Genomic DNA, 19,038 nt, shown 5'->3' on the forward strand with positions numbered 1-19,038 from the left:
TAATAAATCTAAAGAAAATACCTGATTTATTTTCCCTCCTAAATCAGTAACTAAATTAAGTAAAGCTGAAAGCCTGCAGGAAGGTAAACATGAACAGTGTATTCATCCATCTTAGTCTTGTATTTTTTATTTGCCTTTTTAGAGTTTTTGCCGGGAGTACAGGGTGTATATAGTTTTACCTTGTGTACAAACTTTAGTAAGAAATTTCTGAACACGAAAAGTTTTAACCTTCTCAAATGACATGAAAAAACTATGTACTTATATCTACATGTACATATTCATCATCTTTAATATTCAGCTTAAAAATGTGTTCATTGCTTGACGAAATGGCCCTTCAATGCTTCTATATCTATATATAATGTTTACTTGTGACGGGTAGCTCTTTTACACAGCAGTCTCAATAAATTTTGGTTTAATTTAAATAAAAATATTTTTGAAATACATAAAACAACAGAATAAAATTATACCAGAGATAATATGTACAGAATTCTTTAAACGTTAATCCTAGTGACGCCTATTTATATCGACGACTCGATCAACACTCCATCCGGCAACGAGCTGGAAGTGACTAATCAGCACGTAGCCACGGAACAGGTCTATCTCAGATCAACACTCCAAGACCGGTAAGGAACTGCCACTACATCAACACTCTAGCAGAAGCGGTAGGCGATCAGTAAACCTAGTACTCTCTTCTCTTGTGCGGTGGCTCTTGTTTTATACAGAGATATTTTCTGATGGATATTCTCAAGTTAAAGTTGATTTCATGTAATCGAATGAACTATCTTATAAGTAAAGTCGTCCCAGGAGCGCAACTCAACAATATTGACAATATCATTTTAAAGTCGTCTACTTTAAAATGTATAATGTATGTCTGAATTATCAATATAAATGAGTCAGATAAAATTAAATTATTAGAAAAATTTTTCACTAAGTAACAAAAAAAACAAAATTTGTTTAATTTAATACTGTTTGTATTTTGAGAACGATTTCGAAAGTGGAAATTGAAACGTCAATAAACGTACTTTAACCTTTAGTTGTGGCTTATTCCCATTTAAATAGTAATTACTTTGAAATTCCACAAAAAAATAGCTTCAGAACAATATTGAGACAAATGAGTACATGAATAGCTGCCAGTAAATGATCAAATAATCAAAATAACACTAAATGTTAAAACAGTCAATATTTACATTACGCAGCTATATATGGAAGAAACATAACACCTGATACATGAAACCATCTCCAATATTACTAAGAAAGAACCAATGATGATAGTAGTTTGTAATAAACAACATAACGGACTTCATTGTGTGATTTGTTACAAGAGTTGATGATTTAATTTAGAGACTGATTGACAATGACTGCTTACAATTTATTTAATTTAAACGGAATATTGATTTGCGTATTAAATTTGAAATAACTCTAGAATAACTGAAATATTACAGATTTTATATTATAAAAAACAAATGTTGATTTATTAATCATGTTTGAATATCATGATAATTGTTTTCTAATCACAATCACTAACTGTTCGTTTTGAATCATATTTTTTATTATAAATGAATACTTTTGTCGTTTTAGGTCGAATATAATTTTCAGCTTTCTTTTTCTGTAGTTTAGATGTATTTAAGATAGTATATGTCGTAGGATCACGATTTAACAGTCTTCGTGTTTAAATTTATAAACACCCATATTATGACGCCATTTCGTCTGTAGGATTTTCTTACCCAAGTAGCAAGCGTACAAAGGTACCATTTCCTCTGATGATCATAAACGTAAACAATTTATTAATGATCGTTTTCTGTACTTTGAACTAAACAAAATATGACAAATTTACCTCTTCCAGAAAAGTTTTCTGTAGCTTACTTGTATTTAAGACAGTATATGTCGTAGGAAAATTTTACGACAGACCTACTTCTAATTATTTTTCAATTCTAGTCTCACCATCTCACCATTGTCTTGTGCGTATTTCGAGGTTTTTCACTCATCGGGGGTAGGATTTTGAGTACAAATTAAAAAAATGGTCTATCTAACAATCTAACGGTCTATTGTAACATAATATACTGGGATACGCTAGCAGCGTACTATTGATTGCATATTATTGATGAGCATATACTTGTTGCATAACCAAATCTTTTTGTTGTCTTTCTGTTCGGTTTAAATGTTTCAATTTCGTCCACGTAACAACTTCGATAAATGGTTGTGGTAAATGTACTAAATTTCCAGCCAGGTTGCAGATTGTATTGTATCACTACGCGTGCGGTCTTTTTTTGTTTTCTGTATTTCGTGTGTGTGTTGTGGGCTTTTTTGAATAAATAGCTCATTGCTAGGTAAAGTTGGTTTTATTGTCTCTACAAAGAATCGCTTATTATACCGATACAACGGACATAAAAGTTTCTTTTAAATTTTATAGAAAAATTCTCATGCCCACGAGATTCAAACTCGCGACTTGTCAAAAATTCAGTAGTTTACCGCCCTGGCTAATGTGGTAACAAGGATTACCTTAAATCTAAGCCTTTTAAAGCTTTTATAACATGAAGGATATTTATTATATTTAATGATAATTTTAATACTTTTAAAAGTATATATTCATCATTGTTTTTAAAATATCATCAAATATTTTTTATTTACCACTAAACATTAAACCAAATGGTATAACATCTTAAACATTTTACTAAAGTCCTCCCAGGTAAATATATTTTATAAAAACAACATATAACAAAATAACAACTGTACTTATCACAAAATATATGTATATATTTCTAATGTACAAGACGTGTTAGAAAAATGTGGTACTAGTAAACCCACGTGCATCCACCATCAGAATTCTAATCAAAATAATTGTTTGCTTGCATGTCCGCTTTTTGCACTTTAGGTGTGGACTTTTGGCACAACGATATTGAAAAATGGGTAGAAGCTACCGTAGAGTATGATCCGAAAAAGGAATCAGGTTGGTTGTCTTTAACGCTTTTGATTTCTTTCAATTTACAGCATAAATCTTTAGTTTATAGAGTTAGATCAAGAATTTTACCAAGTCACAAACAATTTCTACGGGAAAATTCCCAGTAATTAACTACATATCATAATAATGCGTAAAAAATTATTAGAAATACTTTTTTTAAAAGTATATTTATGTAAAAATATTGATGTAAAAGAATTGTTTAAAATTCATCAAAATATTTTTGGTCCTATCAGACCATAATTAATGAATATTTGTAGAATCATGCTTGTGGCCACATAATGTATAGGTGTAAAAACCTTAATTTTGCATTTTAATTCTTAAATTAAACTCGACATAATGTCAGTAATTATTATAGATTCAACTCTAAGGAACCATCTTGGTATAACCCTACATACTTAAAACGAAATAACGCTGTAAAGTGTGTTGCCGGTATAGCTGACGGAAGCCTGCCTTCCATCGTCATTATATCCAATCATCGACATTGTGTCAATAAGTTTAAGTCTAATTTAAGAATTAGAATGTAACTTTAAGGTCTTGACATCTCTACATTATGTGTCTACATGCATGCTTTTATCAAGACATAATTATGATGGTCTGATTGGACCGAAAACGTTTTGATAAATTGTTAATAATATTTTTGGATATTTTTACGTAAATGTACCTTCTACAAAAATAACCTTTTATACTACATTTTTATTCTTAATAAAAATTTAAATTTCATTGCAACCAATTTGTAAATATCTAAATAATTAAACAACAGGTGCTAGACTTATAAGAATTCTTATTAAACGTGTATTATGAAGACACTAAAGAGGTCACTATAGGATCGATATTATTGTCAATATATTGTGCAATAATTGGTGTTGTGCAATAATACTGACCTTTTGTGAAATATCGAATAGCATGATGTATTATCAAATAGTTGCAGTCTACTGTAATTGCATTTTGTGGAAATATTCCCCAATACTAACCTGAGACGTAAATCGTTGACAAGTATTGTGTAGTGTCAAGATCTTTTTCTGATGCAATAGCTATATAACTTATTCACATTAATAAATGTTGACATGGGAGAAGGGTAATTTTTAGCATCTTTTTAAAGTCTTTTTAAAGTATATACCGATGGTAGCAAAACAGTTATAAAATAAATTGTTTCAGATATTCCTAGTTTTGTTTCTCAGTTTTTCTTATAATCATTACTCTACATTACATTTTTAAACCATTTCTTTATTCTCCTGATCCCGTGTTTCTTCTGTTGATTATTCGCTTTTTTTTTTCATATTTTACCTACATATGACTCGACCATAATATCAACTAATATCACAGTAATGTTACATTGCATATTCATTGTGCAATATACAGTGTGATCAACTTTTGTGGGAAAATCCGTCATATCAGTTACTATAGGAGATAACAAAAAAAGTTATATACAAATTGAAATGAAAATTATAACAAGTTCAACGCCCTATATCATTGAAAAGGAGTACAAAAGCAACGACCTGGTATAGCCATAATTTTTAACTAAAATTCTTTAAATATAATACAGAGAAAGTCAAAACACAAATTCGCTATTTTCTCAACATTTTTAAATGCATCACCCTGTAGTCATCACCATCATAAACAAAAGTCAATATAATTTACTTTTTCCTGAGTATTGCCTGTGCCCGTACCTAATAGTTTTGGAGATATTTTAAATTGTAGTGCAAAAGGCATATTTAAAACGGATTTTTATACATTGGCCCTACGTGGGCTCCAATTTGTAACAAACTAACAGCCAATGTATAACAGTGGTGTCACGACCTATATCACTGGGTGCTAATTGTTCAACAACAAAATGATAGCTTAGTCGTGTAAATCTAAAACGACACTTAAGATGATAATTTTATTGTCGGGGCTTTTATAGCTCTATCTCACATATAGGAACGTTGTATCTCAAATGCTATTCTGAACAATGAGAACTTTTGTTCTCCTACTACTGTAGGTACCAATAACAGATTTTATTAACTAATCATATTGATGAAATACAAAAAAATTTATTTTAATATTAATAAACAGCAAATCTTACCTAAAGCGGTACAAGAATAAATACAAATGTGAAAATATACTTATGGAAATTGTTAACATATTTTTGTCACTTCTGGATGTAGCTGAAGTTATAGTAGTAGCTGTAGTGAGAATGGATTCTCACATGGAGGGCTGTCTTCACATGGAGATGTTAGTTTTCATTATAGTAGCACCTATGATAGTACAGATGTAGCTTGCTACATCTGTGGTGCACCACGTGGTTTTTCGGGCTGTCCCGTCAAAGAGGGGAACAAGAGAAAATTCGATATGGAGAAAAAACTTAGATAGATTTAACAATTTAACGCAGTTTCAGAAGAAAAATTCCATTTTATATACATAAAAGTTGCAAGAAAACTTTCCCACTTCTGTATCTTAAAGTAAAAATTCCGACATGATCGAATGTTAGTCTACCAACATAGAAACAACTTTGTAGCGACTTGCAAATTACATACAGAGAGTATTTAAAGAATAAATGAGAGTCGAGTCAAAATAAGTGAAAATTAGATTAAGTGAAAAAAGATTAAAAATAATATTTATTTAGTTGATAGAAAAGTTGGGCGCCAAAAAATTTTAGAAGAAAAATAATAACACAAAACACAAAGTTAACAAAAATAATAAAATCAAAAGAAATGGGAATAAAATATTGTTTAAAGAAAAATAACAAATATGTGACGTCTATAATATTAAATACTTGTAAATGTTCCACTTAACATCCGTCAACAATTGTAATATTTACATGATGGAGCTCCTTCTCATCATAACGTACTTATCCAAGGTGAATTAAGTAAACAATTCCCTAAAAGATGGATAGGAAGAGAAGGACCAATTCATTGGCCAGCAAGATCACCAGAATTCAGTAAAATTGACTTTTTGCTTTGGAGCTATATTAAATATCTAGTATACTGTGAACCCCCAACGAAAATTGGTGACATAAACGAAGTTCATGTTACACCACAAATGCTTCAAGACGTAAGTAGATCATTTGAAAACCTTCTTCAAGCCTATTCTGACGTTATGAAAGCTCATTTCGAACACTTTCTACAATGACATTTTTGTGCGTAGCTTTAAGATATTTGTAAATAGTTAAGTAAATAAAAATTAAAAATGTAATTCATTAAATACCTCTTTTTCCACTACAATTTAAACTATATCCTGAACTATAAAGTATATCCATATGAAATACTTAGGAAAAATATTGACTTTTTGTTTATGATAGCGATAAAAAATACAGGGTGATGCATAAAAAAAAATTGATCACGTTACAATTTACAGACTTTAGAATTTAAATTTTACCCTGTATTAGATTTAAAGAGTATTAGGAAAACCAGTTATTTTTATTAATACTGACAATCAATTATTGCTATGGCTACAACAAGTCGTTACTTTTGTACCTCTTTTTAATTATACAGAGCGTTGAACTTGTTACGATTTTTATTTAAATTTGTTAAGTTACATTCAATTTTTTATTTAATTTAATTTAAATCGGTTCTATTAAATTTAAAATATAATTTTTTAAATTTTGTTAAGTATGTGTTGCTCAAAAATAACTTTAAAGATCTACTCCTAAATTGCAAAACGTCAGTGGTACCTTCAACAGTATAGTTTAATGGATAGTAATAATAAATAACGTGGTCAGTAACAGCCTCTAGAGCCTAAGAAAAAATTGTGAAGGAATTGTGGACAAAATGTAGAAACATAGCACAAAGCGAAAAGGCAACTGAAATATTGAGGAAAACCAAATCAGTTAAGAAAACGAATGGTTTAATAAAGAGTGCCAAGAAGCAGCAGATAACAAAAATAGAGCATACCTAAAGACAAATCAAGCAGGATGCACAAGAAAAGCACAGGACGAATATCGGACCCTAAGAATAGAAGAAAAAGAGGCAATTTCTCGAAAAGCAGTTAGAAAGCATAGAAGGGCTAAGAGATTTAAACGAAACTCGATACAGAAATCTACACAAAATAATCCAAGTTTAATCCAAAAATAGGAAGCTGTAATGATGGAGAGAAAAATATCTGAAATGATGCGGCCTTAATCTTGAACATATGGGTTAAATTTTTTGACGCAAAATGTAATAGCCATCATATCGAAGAATCAGATAACACTCTAGGAGATCGATAATTTTGGAATCTATTGAACCTAAAAACGAAAGACTATCTACCATTGAGAAGGTTGTCCAAGCCATTAAAAAACTTAAGAATAATAAATCACCAGGAACTGATCAAATGTGCAGTGAGCTCCACAAGATTGGTGGCGATGCCCTGCTACAAGCAATGCATAAACTTTTATTTCTTATCTGGCAAAATGAAGCCATGCCCTGTGAGTGGTCTTAAGGAGAAATATGCCCGTTACATAAAAAAAGGCGACCAGCTTCAATGTGACAACTACAGCATAAACTTGGTAATAACTGCTTCCAAAATATTAGCAAATATTGTATATGAAAGGCTACAAGTTTACACAGTGGGTATAATAAAAAAATTCCAGGCCGAATTCACTCCAGAAAAATCAACAATTGACCAAATTCAATAGGACAGATTCTTTAGAAAACAATAGAATTCAACATTAAAACCCATTATCTATTCAGCGAGTTCAAGGCCGCGTACGACAGTGTCAAGAGAACAATATATACCAATCAATGCGTGAATTTGGTGTACCAGAAAAACTTATCCGATTAAAGAGAGTGACAATGTCTAACTTAAAAAGTAAGTGTTAGGACACAGGGAGAGATTTTTAGAACTTTTGAGATAAAGGATGGACTCAGACAAGGAGATACCTCGCGTCGGCTTGTCTCCTGTTTAATATTGCCTTGGAAAAAGCAGTCTGAGATACACAAATTCAAGACGGTGGTACTATTTATAATAGATCGATACAAATCTTAGCATACGCTGATAATATTGACATAATAGTGCGTAGATGTTGATTACTAAGGAGTCTATAATATATTAGGAACGGGAAACAGTCTTTGAAAATCATATCTTTAAACTTGTTGACAGCTTTACACACCTTGGCTCGCTGGGGACTATTACCAACAAAACAAGCGAAAAAATTAAAATAAGAATAAGCCTTACAAATAGGGCACACTATGGACCCCAAAAACAATTCCACTCACAAAACATCCAAAGAAGACTAGTAAAATTATTATATATAAATCACTGCTGAGGCCGGCCCTTACATATGGGGCAGGAACATGGATCCTAACGTAGGAGGATGAAAGACGTGGGAATATTCGAGTATAAAATACTCCGCAAAATATTTGGAGCTATATAAAAGATATAACTTCAAATTATATCAACTCTGTAATGAACCAAACATTGTAACGTTCATTAAAACACAGCGACTTAGGCTGGACATATAATACAAATACCAGACAACACGAATACTAAAAAGCTAGCCACAGTAACACCTGCAGGAGGAAGAGGCAAAGGTTTACTGCGAATTATGTGGTTACTTAGATTAAGTTGAGACCGACTTACGGATATTAAAAAAGGATTTCCGGGCCAAGGATGATGACGATGATGATTTGATTCAATTCTACTAACCGATATTGAATCTAAATGATATTTCAAAAGTAATAAATTAGGCAGTTTATTTGTTTAAGTTCATGTAAAATATTTAATAGGCAAAAGATACGTTAAGTTTGGAAAAAAGTAAAGACATGATGGTTGTATATATTTGTACCAGGTAATAATCAACAAATCCTGGTTATGTTAAAGTTATTTTAAAACTATATAAAACAAACACTCTATAAAAATTCAAGAATGTAAGTCTATGCCCTTCCTATACGTGTTAATGTTTTACTTTTTAGGGACATGGTAGATTCTCTCTCTTCAGTACTGACCCCTCAGAGGAAGTGTAGTGGTCATCGTAATGTCGTGTATTGTCCGTCTCCAAAGATCTCTGTCTCTGGTCATTTCTTTTAACTCATGCATAGGTCTTTTGGTGGTAGATTAATATGATTATAAAGACTTACCCAGTTCGAATTTGGCTGCTTCAAGCTTTTGATTTCTTTTGTGGGTTCATTGTTAAGACTTAACTTATAACAAGATCAAATGATCAGACCGTCAAAGAAAAATAATAAATTCACTTGATAAACTTTCTATAACCCCAACTATCAGAAATAAATAGAAAGAAGGAGAAATATTTAAAGTGAAGAAAGACTTCGAGGGATCAAGAACTAGAGAGAGAGACAACGTTAATGTCGCACATAATGATAATTTGGGAGAGAACCGTAGAGCGAAGGTTAAGGAGAAAGACATCGATAAGAGAAGAACAGTTAGGGTTTATGACAAGAAAGAGGACAACGGATGACTTATTTTTTTGAGACAGATGGTGGAGAAATACGGAGAGAGGAAACGATATCTATATTTGGTATTTATAGATCTTGAAAAGGCGTACGACACAGTTCCTAGATAAGAGCTATGGATATGTATGAGGGAAAAATGGATTCCTGAGAAGTAAGGCTCGTGAATGATATCTATGAGGGAGCGTACACCAAGATAAGGACTTGTATTGGATTGATTGAAAGTTTTCCAGTGACGGTTGGTTTGCATCAAGGCTCTTAATTAAGTCCTGACCTGTTTAATCTCGTTATGGATATATTAACAGAGAAAGTATGGAAGGGGGCTCTTTGATCAATGCTCTCTGTTGATAATATCGTGTTAGTCGAGGAGAATAAAGACATGTTGGAGGAGAAGTTGAAGGGTTGGAGAAGGGCTATTGAAAAGGGAGGACTTAATAAAAGCAGATCGAAAACGGAGTATATGTAGTTAGGAAGTAGATGAATGGTTAAGGATATATAATTGCTTGCAGAAAAAGTAGGAAGAGTAGAAAAAGGTAAATACCTTAGCTCCTGTATAACGGAAAATGGAACACTAAATCGAGAAATTGCCCACAGGATATAGGCTGGTTGGTTTAAATAGAAGCGAATGAGCTTTGTGATCGAAAATCGAGGAATGGCTAAAAGAAAAGATATGCTAGTGTGGTGACGAGTGTCGTGAGAAATGCATTGGTGTACAGTGATGAAGTGTGGCATGTAAAGAAGATTCAGAAAAAGAAGATAGAGATCATTAAAATAAAAATGTTACGGTGGATGTTGGGTAAGACTATAAGGGACAGAATCAGGACCGACTTGATTAGGGAAAGAGCCGGGGTAACTACAGTCTCAAAAAAGATTCAAGAACAAATCCTGCAATACTTTGGTCATATCAGGCGTAGAAATAAAAACTATGTGGGACGAAGGATAGAGCTGTTAGAAGTTGATGAAAGGGGAGGTGGAGAAAAACCTAGGAGAAGATGGAAGGACTGTGTAGCAAAAGACTTGAGAGAAAAAGGTTTAGTTGAAGAAGACCCGATGGACATAAATAAGTGGCGAACGACGAGTAAGAAACAGCGATCCCAGAAAAGGAAAAAGCTGAGAAAAGCTTCTTAGACTTCAGTTGTTATTTATGTACCTATGATTATCATCATTATCATCATTATCATCACTCCCTTTGCATTTATCCTTATGCGGGGTCAGCTTCTATAATTCCATGTCTCTATAAGTTTCTAGCTTCAGTGATACCGATATCAATCCCTTTACCGACATGTCCTGCCTAAACGTCTACTCCTAGATATTCTTTGGAGTTCCTCTTCTACTCCTCCTAGGATCCAGGAACTTTCAAATCTGCAATTCTTTAAATTGGGTGACTAACGTCTCGACGTTGAACATACCTGAACTATATTAACTTATGCTTTCCTATTTTGGCAACAATTGATGCCACCCCTAGACTTCTTCTAATATACTCGTTCTTAATTTTATCTTTTTTTGTCACTTCAGTCATCCATCTAAACATTCTCATTTTCGCCACATTCAGTCTTTATTTCACTTACTTTTTAACTACCCAAGAATCAGTTTCGTACTGATAATAGCTGGTTTTATGGCTGTTTTATAGAATTTCCCCTTCTTCATTGGAATTTTTCTGTGCCACAACACACCACTCGGTTTCCTTTCACTTCATCCATCTAGTACTAATTCTACTGTATATACCTCCATATTTTTGCCACTAATCACTATTTTCTCACAATCATTTTACCGTCCAAAGATATCATTTTATTTGCAAAACTCCATCTTTAAATCTTTAAATGGACATTCCACGTACTCTATTTTTATCCTACTGAATTTTAAATATTTTTCCTCAAGAGCTTGTCTCCACTGTTCCAGTTTTTGTTCTAAGTCTCTTTTACTATTTTATAGCATAACACTACTTCATAAGCATACATTAAGCACCACGGAATATTACCCTGTAGTTTCGCTGTTATTTGATCCAGAACTAATGAGAATAAATAATGACTAAGCACCGAACCTGTGTGCAATCCTAGTTTAGCATGAAATTTATCATCACACCTGTCCTAACACTAGTTGTTATTCCCTCATACATGTCCCTCACAATCTTTACATATTCACCGGGGACTGATTTCTGATTAATATCGGATACTTCGGTTTCTTCACGTATCCGTCTATCAATTATTCTCTACCAAATTTTCATGGTGTGACTAAGTAGTTTGTACATCGTTGCACATCTCCCTTATTTTTGTAAACAGGTACTGATAAACTGCTTTTCAATTCATCTGGCATTTGTCCAACTTCCATAATTTTTTTAAATGAACCTGTTAATCAATTTGTTCCTGTATATCCTAATGTTCTCCACGCTTCCACTTTTTTTGACAACCACCAGGTCTCTTCATTCTTCAACTTCTTTCCTGACGTTTTTCCAAGTATTTCAATAGCAATGTCTCTAATGATCCTGGCCATGTTCCTCCAAATTGTATTAGGACTTCCTTTTATGTTTCAACACAGTTTTTCTACTATTCTCACCCTGAACATACCTTCTCTCTCATTTTTTAACATCCACCACTTTGGTATGATCTCCGAGTTTTTTGGTTTAGTTTTGCTTTTTACGTCGATGTCCAGCTCTAGCACCTTATGTTGTTGGCTTACTGTCTCATTATTACCTTGCAGTTCTTACATTCATGTATATTTTTTTTGTCATAAAATAATCTAGTTGATAGTGAATTTGTCCACTTTCGTATGTAATAAGTTGATTTTCTCTCTTTTAAAAGAATGTGTTAACAATCGTCATATCTAATGCTGCTGTTAATTCCAGCATGTCATCCCTAGCTTTATTTCTATATCCAAACCCTAGTCCTCCGTAGCTATATTTTTTCTAATTCATGGTATCGGGTTCTTCGTTACTGGTATTTAATTTGTCTTCTCTTTGTTGACCTTAAGACCAATTTCCTTTAATCAATTTTCAAAAAGGATAGAAACTTCCTTTATTGTCTTTTGAATGGTCTATGTATTGATCTATGTATCTTAATTTTAGTGGCTACTTTGATATAGAATATTTTTAATTTTTGGCTTTTGTTAGTTTTTGTAAAACTTCGATATCGGTCATAGCTTTCCAAGTTTAGTTCTAGATTTTGAGTCGCATGACTTCTTTAGGACGACAAATGCTTTTGGGACTGATTATTTTCCACCATTATTTTTTCTAATGTGAAAATGTTATCTATACAAGATTTTATTGTTTTAGATCCTGCTTATTCTCCAATGTCTTCCCTATATATGTTTCTAATTTTTGCTTTAAGATTTTACATCTATTCTGCCCATAAATGACAATACACAGAATCATTGATAGTTCTATTTTTTCTATTTCCTTTCTTTTGTATAAACGTATTGTTGTGCGAATTTCGTCAACATGGACATAATTTTCTAATTACCTTTTTGGCAATTCAGTTTTCTTTATCCCTTTTGTCTACTCTCTTTGGTCTTTAATTTTCATTTTATTCGCCAAGGAATATATTTTATTTAGTGATGTTCTTTATAATACTCCGAAAACGTATACTATATGCTTACCTCTTTAAAAAAATTACGTTAATGAAACTAAACAAGCTGTACACTCATTTTAAAAGTATTTATAATCGGTTTATAATAAATTACGAACTGGTATACATATATAGGTACCTATCTGGATAAACTCACCCATTTCGTCAGACATTCTGTTAATCGGTTTTTAACTGTTTTAATATGTTAATATTATAATTTGTAAAATTACTACAGAAATATTTGTTATTTTAATTTTTGTATTAAATCAGTACCTACATAATCAATTACTTTTAATCCAGACATAATCTGTTTTAAATTGTATATTTTCCATAGGAGTCTATTTTTTGGCTGGAATCACTTACAAATGTACTTTCTATCAATAATCACGATATACGCCAGTCAATAACCTTGTGCTAAATTTTTTATTTAACAAAATTAAAAAAAAATCGAGAATTTTTGCTATTTGAGACCATATTTTCGTATATATAATAATAGTAATAGTCTCCCGTTTTATACCGCTCGCGGCTATGGGAGTATAGCAGGGTAGTCTGCTATATCTAGGGCCTACGGTATACAAGGAAGGTAACATGGCCAGTGCTACGCTTCAACCAGTGCTAAAACCAGGGGTAATAATTTTCGTATATAATAATGGAAAATTTTGCCGGCAATATTTTCGACTGGTATGAAAGTTTGTTGCCTGGAAATTTTCGCGAATTAAATTTCGACAATTAAATCGCGAAGCGTCAGTCGATTGATTTTATCAAAATTTCATGTGAAAATTGCCAAAAGGCAACATACCTACTTAAATAAAACCAGAAGAAAATTTTGCCGGTAAATAATTTTCTCTCGAATGATATTCGACAAGACTATTTCACGAGACAATGAATGCACCATATCAACAAAACATAATCTTTATTTATTTGTTAACAATATTAAATGTACTTATAATAAGTAATGATAGTTTGCCCATTCTTTTCTATCAAAGTGTGATTTTGTGTATCATTGACCTGTAGCATTTGGGAACTCGAAGGTCCAGCTTCATTTGTTCTTCTGAGATTTTCGATCAACTTCTGGTGGTGACTGGAAGCTGCTGATATGGTTTTAGAGAGTGCTCTAAAACCATATCTTGCATTTGAGTGACCCGTTTATTTATTTAACTCCTGTTTAGAAACACCTTGCTTGAACAAGGCTGAGACAGCTAAGGATCGATGAGAATGGTTTGTTATTTTATGTTTTTTTGTGTCTATTCCAATGTTTTTAGCTGACATTTTTGTCCACTTAGATACCATCCTTCCAGTTGGGGTGAACGGTAAGAAAGAGTCTGTCTGTCTGATAATATCTTTGGTTCACTTTTTTCCATTAATTTCAAAAATGATCTAACTGGTCATAAATTTTCGGTTGATGAACTTCTTACCTGCCATTTGCTGCTTGCCAAACTCTTCGAACCGCCTTGATTTATTTAAAAAAAAAAAAAAAGCTGTTGTATTCAATTCGGCCCGTCCTTCTGGAAAAAGTGAATCTTACAGTTTACGGCCTCATTGCCTCTCCAAACAATTTTAAATTAGCAAAGGTGAAAAAACTTTTGTGCTCCAGCGGAGATTTCCTTGTCGTAGCTTTGGATGATTTTTAATAGTTCTTCGGTGGATAATGCTTTTGAACTGAGTTTTCTTTTTCTTGAACAATTTGAAGCTGCCTCCGCTTGGTATCTCTGACCAATTTTGCACATTTGAAAGATATATCTGTGAAATGGTTGATTTTTATGCCGTACTTCGTAAAATATTTTTCTTGTACCATTTTGGCTGTAGTATTCCACATTGACTTTACAGACGACTTTTTATATTTTTTTCTATAATATCTTTCAAGCGTAAAATTTCTCACCGGTAGGAACTCCGAAAATTTGGTCCAAATAGAGCTTTTGGACCTCTGCGTTATCAATAGGATATTTTCCGAAACCAATTTTTTTATTTCTTCACCTGACTGGCATTCAGATCTTGATTTTTCGTCTGGATTCATTATATCTGTCCAAAATTGATTACGCTTCAATGACGTTTGTCAAACTAACAACAATAAAATTACGAGACACCTTCGTAACGGATCTGTAATAATTTTATCGCTGAGAAATCACGGGCAGGAAGGAGTTTTGTCAATAGGAAACGTGGCGTTGCTATGGCGTTTTTTCAGTTAAAAATAGTCTAGTGAAATAGTCATCTATAACTTGAGAGATATTGGTTGTACAAAAAAATTATATAAGGTAAAAGTTCCGTTTTTTTTTTTTTCTTTTTGGTTTTTATGGCTTCCACGCCATGGTGATACGCCAGCTCACCACGAAGAAGTCTGGCTCCAAACCAACTCGAGGCCACTTACTTGTACCAAATAATTTTGTAAAAAAATCCATTAATATGGGGTTATATTAGTAAACACTACATAAAGTATTGAGCGTTGTCGATTATAAATTTAATTTATTAATTGAAAGGAATTTTATCAAAATGCTGACTGATTCTTCAGTAAGTTTAGTTAAAATGGAATGTATAGTAATTGGTGAATTATTATTCATATAAATGAATTTTTTGTATAGGTCAAAATCCGGAATGGTCCTTATGGGGCATTTAAAAAATAAATTATTTAGATGCTCTATTAGGCCACATTCGGAGTAAGGGTTGTCCGCCAAATTCAGTTTGAAAACATGTTGATTTTTTAAACAATGACCGGTTCGCATTCTGTTCAGTTTTTCAATTTTACATGTTCGATCAGTTTCTAACCTCACTTCTAGTTGTTCAGATGATTCAGACAAACGGGACACAGCGGTATGTAAGTACTCGAAGATTTTCCAGCCTTAATGCTCGGTGCTCGTCTGATTCTTATGCTCGTAATGCTCTTTTCTTCCGTGCTTGAGGTGTGTATCGGACAATTGGTTATCGCTTTTGATGCATAATTGTACGAGAACGACGCGAAAAATGCGTTTGAATTTATTAGATGTCAATCAGCAATCCGAATCTCACAATGTATCCAATCCAATTCAACTGGCTGTTTACATACGGATAGAAATTTTAATATTGACGGTGATCACCAATTCGCGTAGAAAAAGTTGAAAAAAATCAGCATTCGAGAATTGTTGAAATTGAATTTAATTCCACTCACGATGATATCCGATTAATTATTTATCTAAATTAATTTAACTCACAATTAAATGCACAACACCATTCGAAAAACGCTCTCAAATATAAAAATACGCACAATATTGTCTGTTTTATGTAAGCCGGACATGAATTTCACAATTTACATACATTCTTGTGTCACTCTTAACTCGAAACTTTATCATTCGTTCGCTGTTTTCTTTTCAATTTAAAACAGCAGATAAAATAAAAAATAAAAAATAAAAATAAAAATAAAAATAAAAATAAAAATAAAAATAAAAATAAAAATAAAAATAAAAATAAAAATAAAAATAAAAATAAAAATAAAAATAAAAATAAAAATAAAAATAAAAATAAAAATAAAAATAAAAATAAAAATAAAAATAAAAATAAAAATAAAAATAAAAACGTTTATTGCCTTAATATAATTTACATTTCACACTTAAGATATATTAGTATTCTTTCTTGACGTCGCGCTTCTGCACAGTCACAGCCTACTAGTTGAACTTCTTCCTTTCAGACCTTGGATTTTTCTGTCATGGACTCCTTGGCTTCTTTTTCTGTAGGTGCTTGTTTTCGGTATTGTACTTTCTTTCTTGATTCACTGTTTTCGGCAACCACCCGGCTGGACTCTGATCATATGCTCGATCAGTCTGTATTTTGATCTGTACATCCTCTGTATCTGATTCGTGGCGAGGATGTCTCTGATTCAAAACAGCATGAACTGTCATGGTAATATATAAAATTCATTGGAGTAACAGTGGCCGCCATCTGTCGAAAATTGGTCGTACCAGCTTAGAAACCTTCGTCGGCTCATGCACAATAACTTTGCTGAATATCATCACATGATCAAATGCATAGTTTACGATTATATAAAGGACATACAGACAAACATTCATTTTTATAAATGTATAGATATAGAATAGATGAGGTATAATAATTTGAAAAAATTTGTTTGTACTTTTAAAAAATTTTCTAGGCTTGCCTAGTTGACCGATTTCAATTTTTAAAAGGGCGTTTGAAAGCTTGAGTGTTTCTCTATAAGCAAAACATATTTCGACTATTTAAAATGGGCCCATATTTTGGGCCAAGCATAATTTTGAAAATTTCTAATTTTTTGCAGACCCTGTATTGCAAAATTATTATGGAAAAACTGTTAAATCGAGTCTAACGAAATTTAGCACACGTTTGAGTCATAGTATAAATTTTTTCTAGGCCGAAGATCAATGCTGTCAGTTTTGTCTAACGGATCAAAAAAATTTAAGGGAGAAACTCTATTTTTTGTAGTTTTGTTCCCAATTATAGTTATGTTTTAAACAATAAACATTCAATTTTCAATTTTTAACTAGTCAAATATAATGTAAATTGATAAACAAAACTTTTACCTTCTATGTTTTTTGTACAATCAATATCCCTCAAGTTATACGTGAAAGTATGGGCACAAAAAGCAAAGATTTTTTTCAGATTTTGTTAAATAAAAAAGTTAAGCGCAAGGTTTGCGTCTGGCGCATATCGTGATTATTGATACAAGGTAAATTCTGAAGCGATTCCAACAAAAAAATAGACTCCTATGAAAAATGTCCATTATGGTCTGGTTTTCGAAAGATATCACCTGGACTATTTGTCATTTATTTAATTATAATTTTTGACAACATACTTATTAAGTTTTCTACGTCAACCACCATGTCTTTACTTTTAAAATTCCAGCAAATAGTAATATTAGTAAAATATATTTTTATTTTTGTTTAATATTTAGATAATACTGTGGCATATCGTCGTCTTGAATCTTGCGATTTAGATGTTGATGATGGTAAGGCATTAGATAGTGTGTCGAGGTAATGGGTATATATAAAGACAAAAATTTTGCTGCTTTGATTTTTTAGTACCTTTTCCGTTAAACTAAGTTTGACGATTACTGCCATAATGACTACCGTAAGATATGTTATCTTTTATGGCCACTATATTTTTGAAAAAAATATTGAAAATTTAAATTTACTATAATAATTGTAAATTAACATAAGTGTATAAACCATTCCTTCACAGTTTCGTGTTCACTACAAACCTCAAGTTTGTATCTCAATTTTTAACTTTTGCATTTACTCTTCTTTATTTTCTTCTTTAATAACTATCTCTAGATTGGCGTTTCTTGGTTTTCCTGATTCTTTTTGTTATGTTCTTCTGCACTTTTCCCATGTCTAATATCCTTTTATGGATTTTATCTGGATTTATTCTTATTAACTATGTATATTAGATCAATTACTTCCTTGATGTTGTTTTGCATACTAATTCGGTTTGAGTTGTTTTTCTAGTAGTAATTTAATCCTGTTTCATTGTAAAATCAAAAAACAGTTAAAAATCTCAAACTTGAATATTTTGGCAATGTTATGCGCCACCCAGAGAGATATAATATACTTCATTTAATAATACAAGGCAAGGTAGACGGAAGAAGAGGGCCAGGTCCAAGAAGAACGTCATGGCTTAGAAACCTGAGAGATTGGTTTAACAGATCCTCTGCATCTCTTTTCCGAGCTGCCGTCAACAAAATTACTATAGCCAATTTGATAGCCAACGCTCGATAATCAAGCTCGGCACATGAAGAAGAAAAAATCTTACTGTATCATTATCATCCAGTCTCAAAAGTCCACTGCTGAACATAGGCCTGTTCCTCGTGTTTCCAACACCGTCTATCTTACGCCAATCTCATCCAGTTTTTATTTTGTTTTTTAAATCGTCAGCCCATCGTGTAGATGGTTGACCGACGCTTCTCTTGTCTTTCCTTTTTCCCAGATTTTTACAGGTCTGTACCATATGATTTTGTTTCTTTTTATTGTTTCTCTATCTCTTACTCGTATTACAGCTTTTCAGAATCTTTTAATTCCCTATATTTTTGGGAATGTATGCAATACAAAGTTTTTCTTTTAGACAGTTACCACTTGAATATGTGTATTAGACAAAAAGCCTACAAACAAATTATAATTAAAACAGATGTAACAAGGATATTTGTTTTCTCGATTGGTTTTCT

At 32.2% G+C, this 19,038-nt stretch overlaps 1 protein-coding gene across 5 annotated transcripts in view; it reads left to right on the top strand.

The window, feature by feature from the left end:
• CaMKII (Calcium/calmodulin-dependent protein kinase II) overlaps positions 1-19,038 on the top strand; it is a 699,413-nt gene that overhangs the window by 588,286 nt on the left and 92,089 nt on the right. The window contains exons 13-15 of one of the 5 annotated variants that reach the window (XM_072537374.1): positions 2,873-2,947; positions 7,190-7,192; positions 17,773-17,826. The exons of the other annotated variants lie outside the window; for them this stretch is intronic. Of the exons in view, the coding sequence (XP_072393475.1) occupies positions 2,873-2,947; positions 7,190-7,192; positions 17,773-17,826 (132 nt within the window). The remainder of the gene's footprint in view (positions 1-2,872; positions 2,948-7,189; positions 7,193-17,772; positions 17,827-19,038) is intronic. 5 annotated transcript variants of the gene reach the window in all.

Source organism: Diabrotica undecimpunctata, chromosome 7 (genome assembly GCF_040954645.1).
Source record: "Diabrotica undecimpunctata isolate CICGRU chromosome 7, icDiaUnde3, whole genome shotgun sequence".
NCBI classification, from domain to species: Eukaryota; Metazoa; Arthropoda; class Insecta; order Coleoptera; family Chrysomelidae; genus Diabrotica; species Diabrotica undecimpunctata.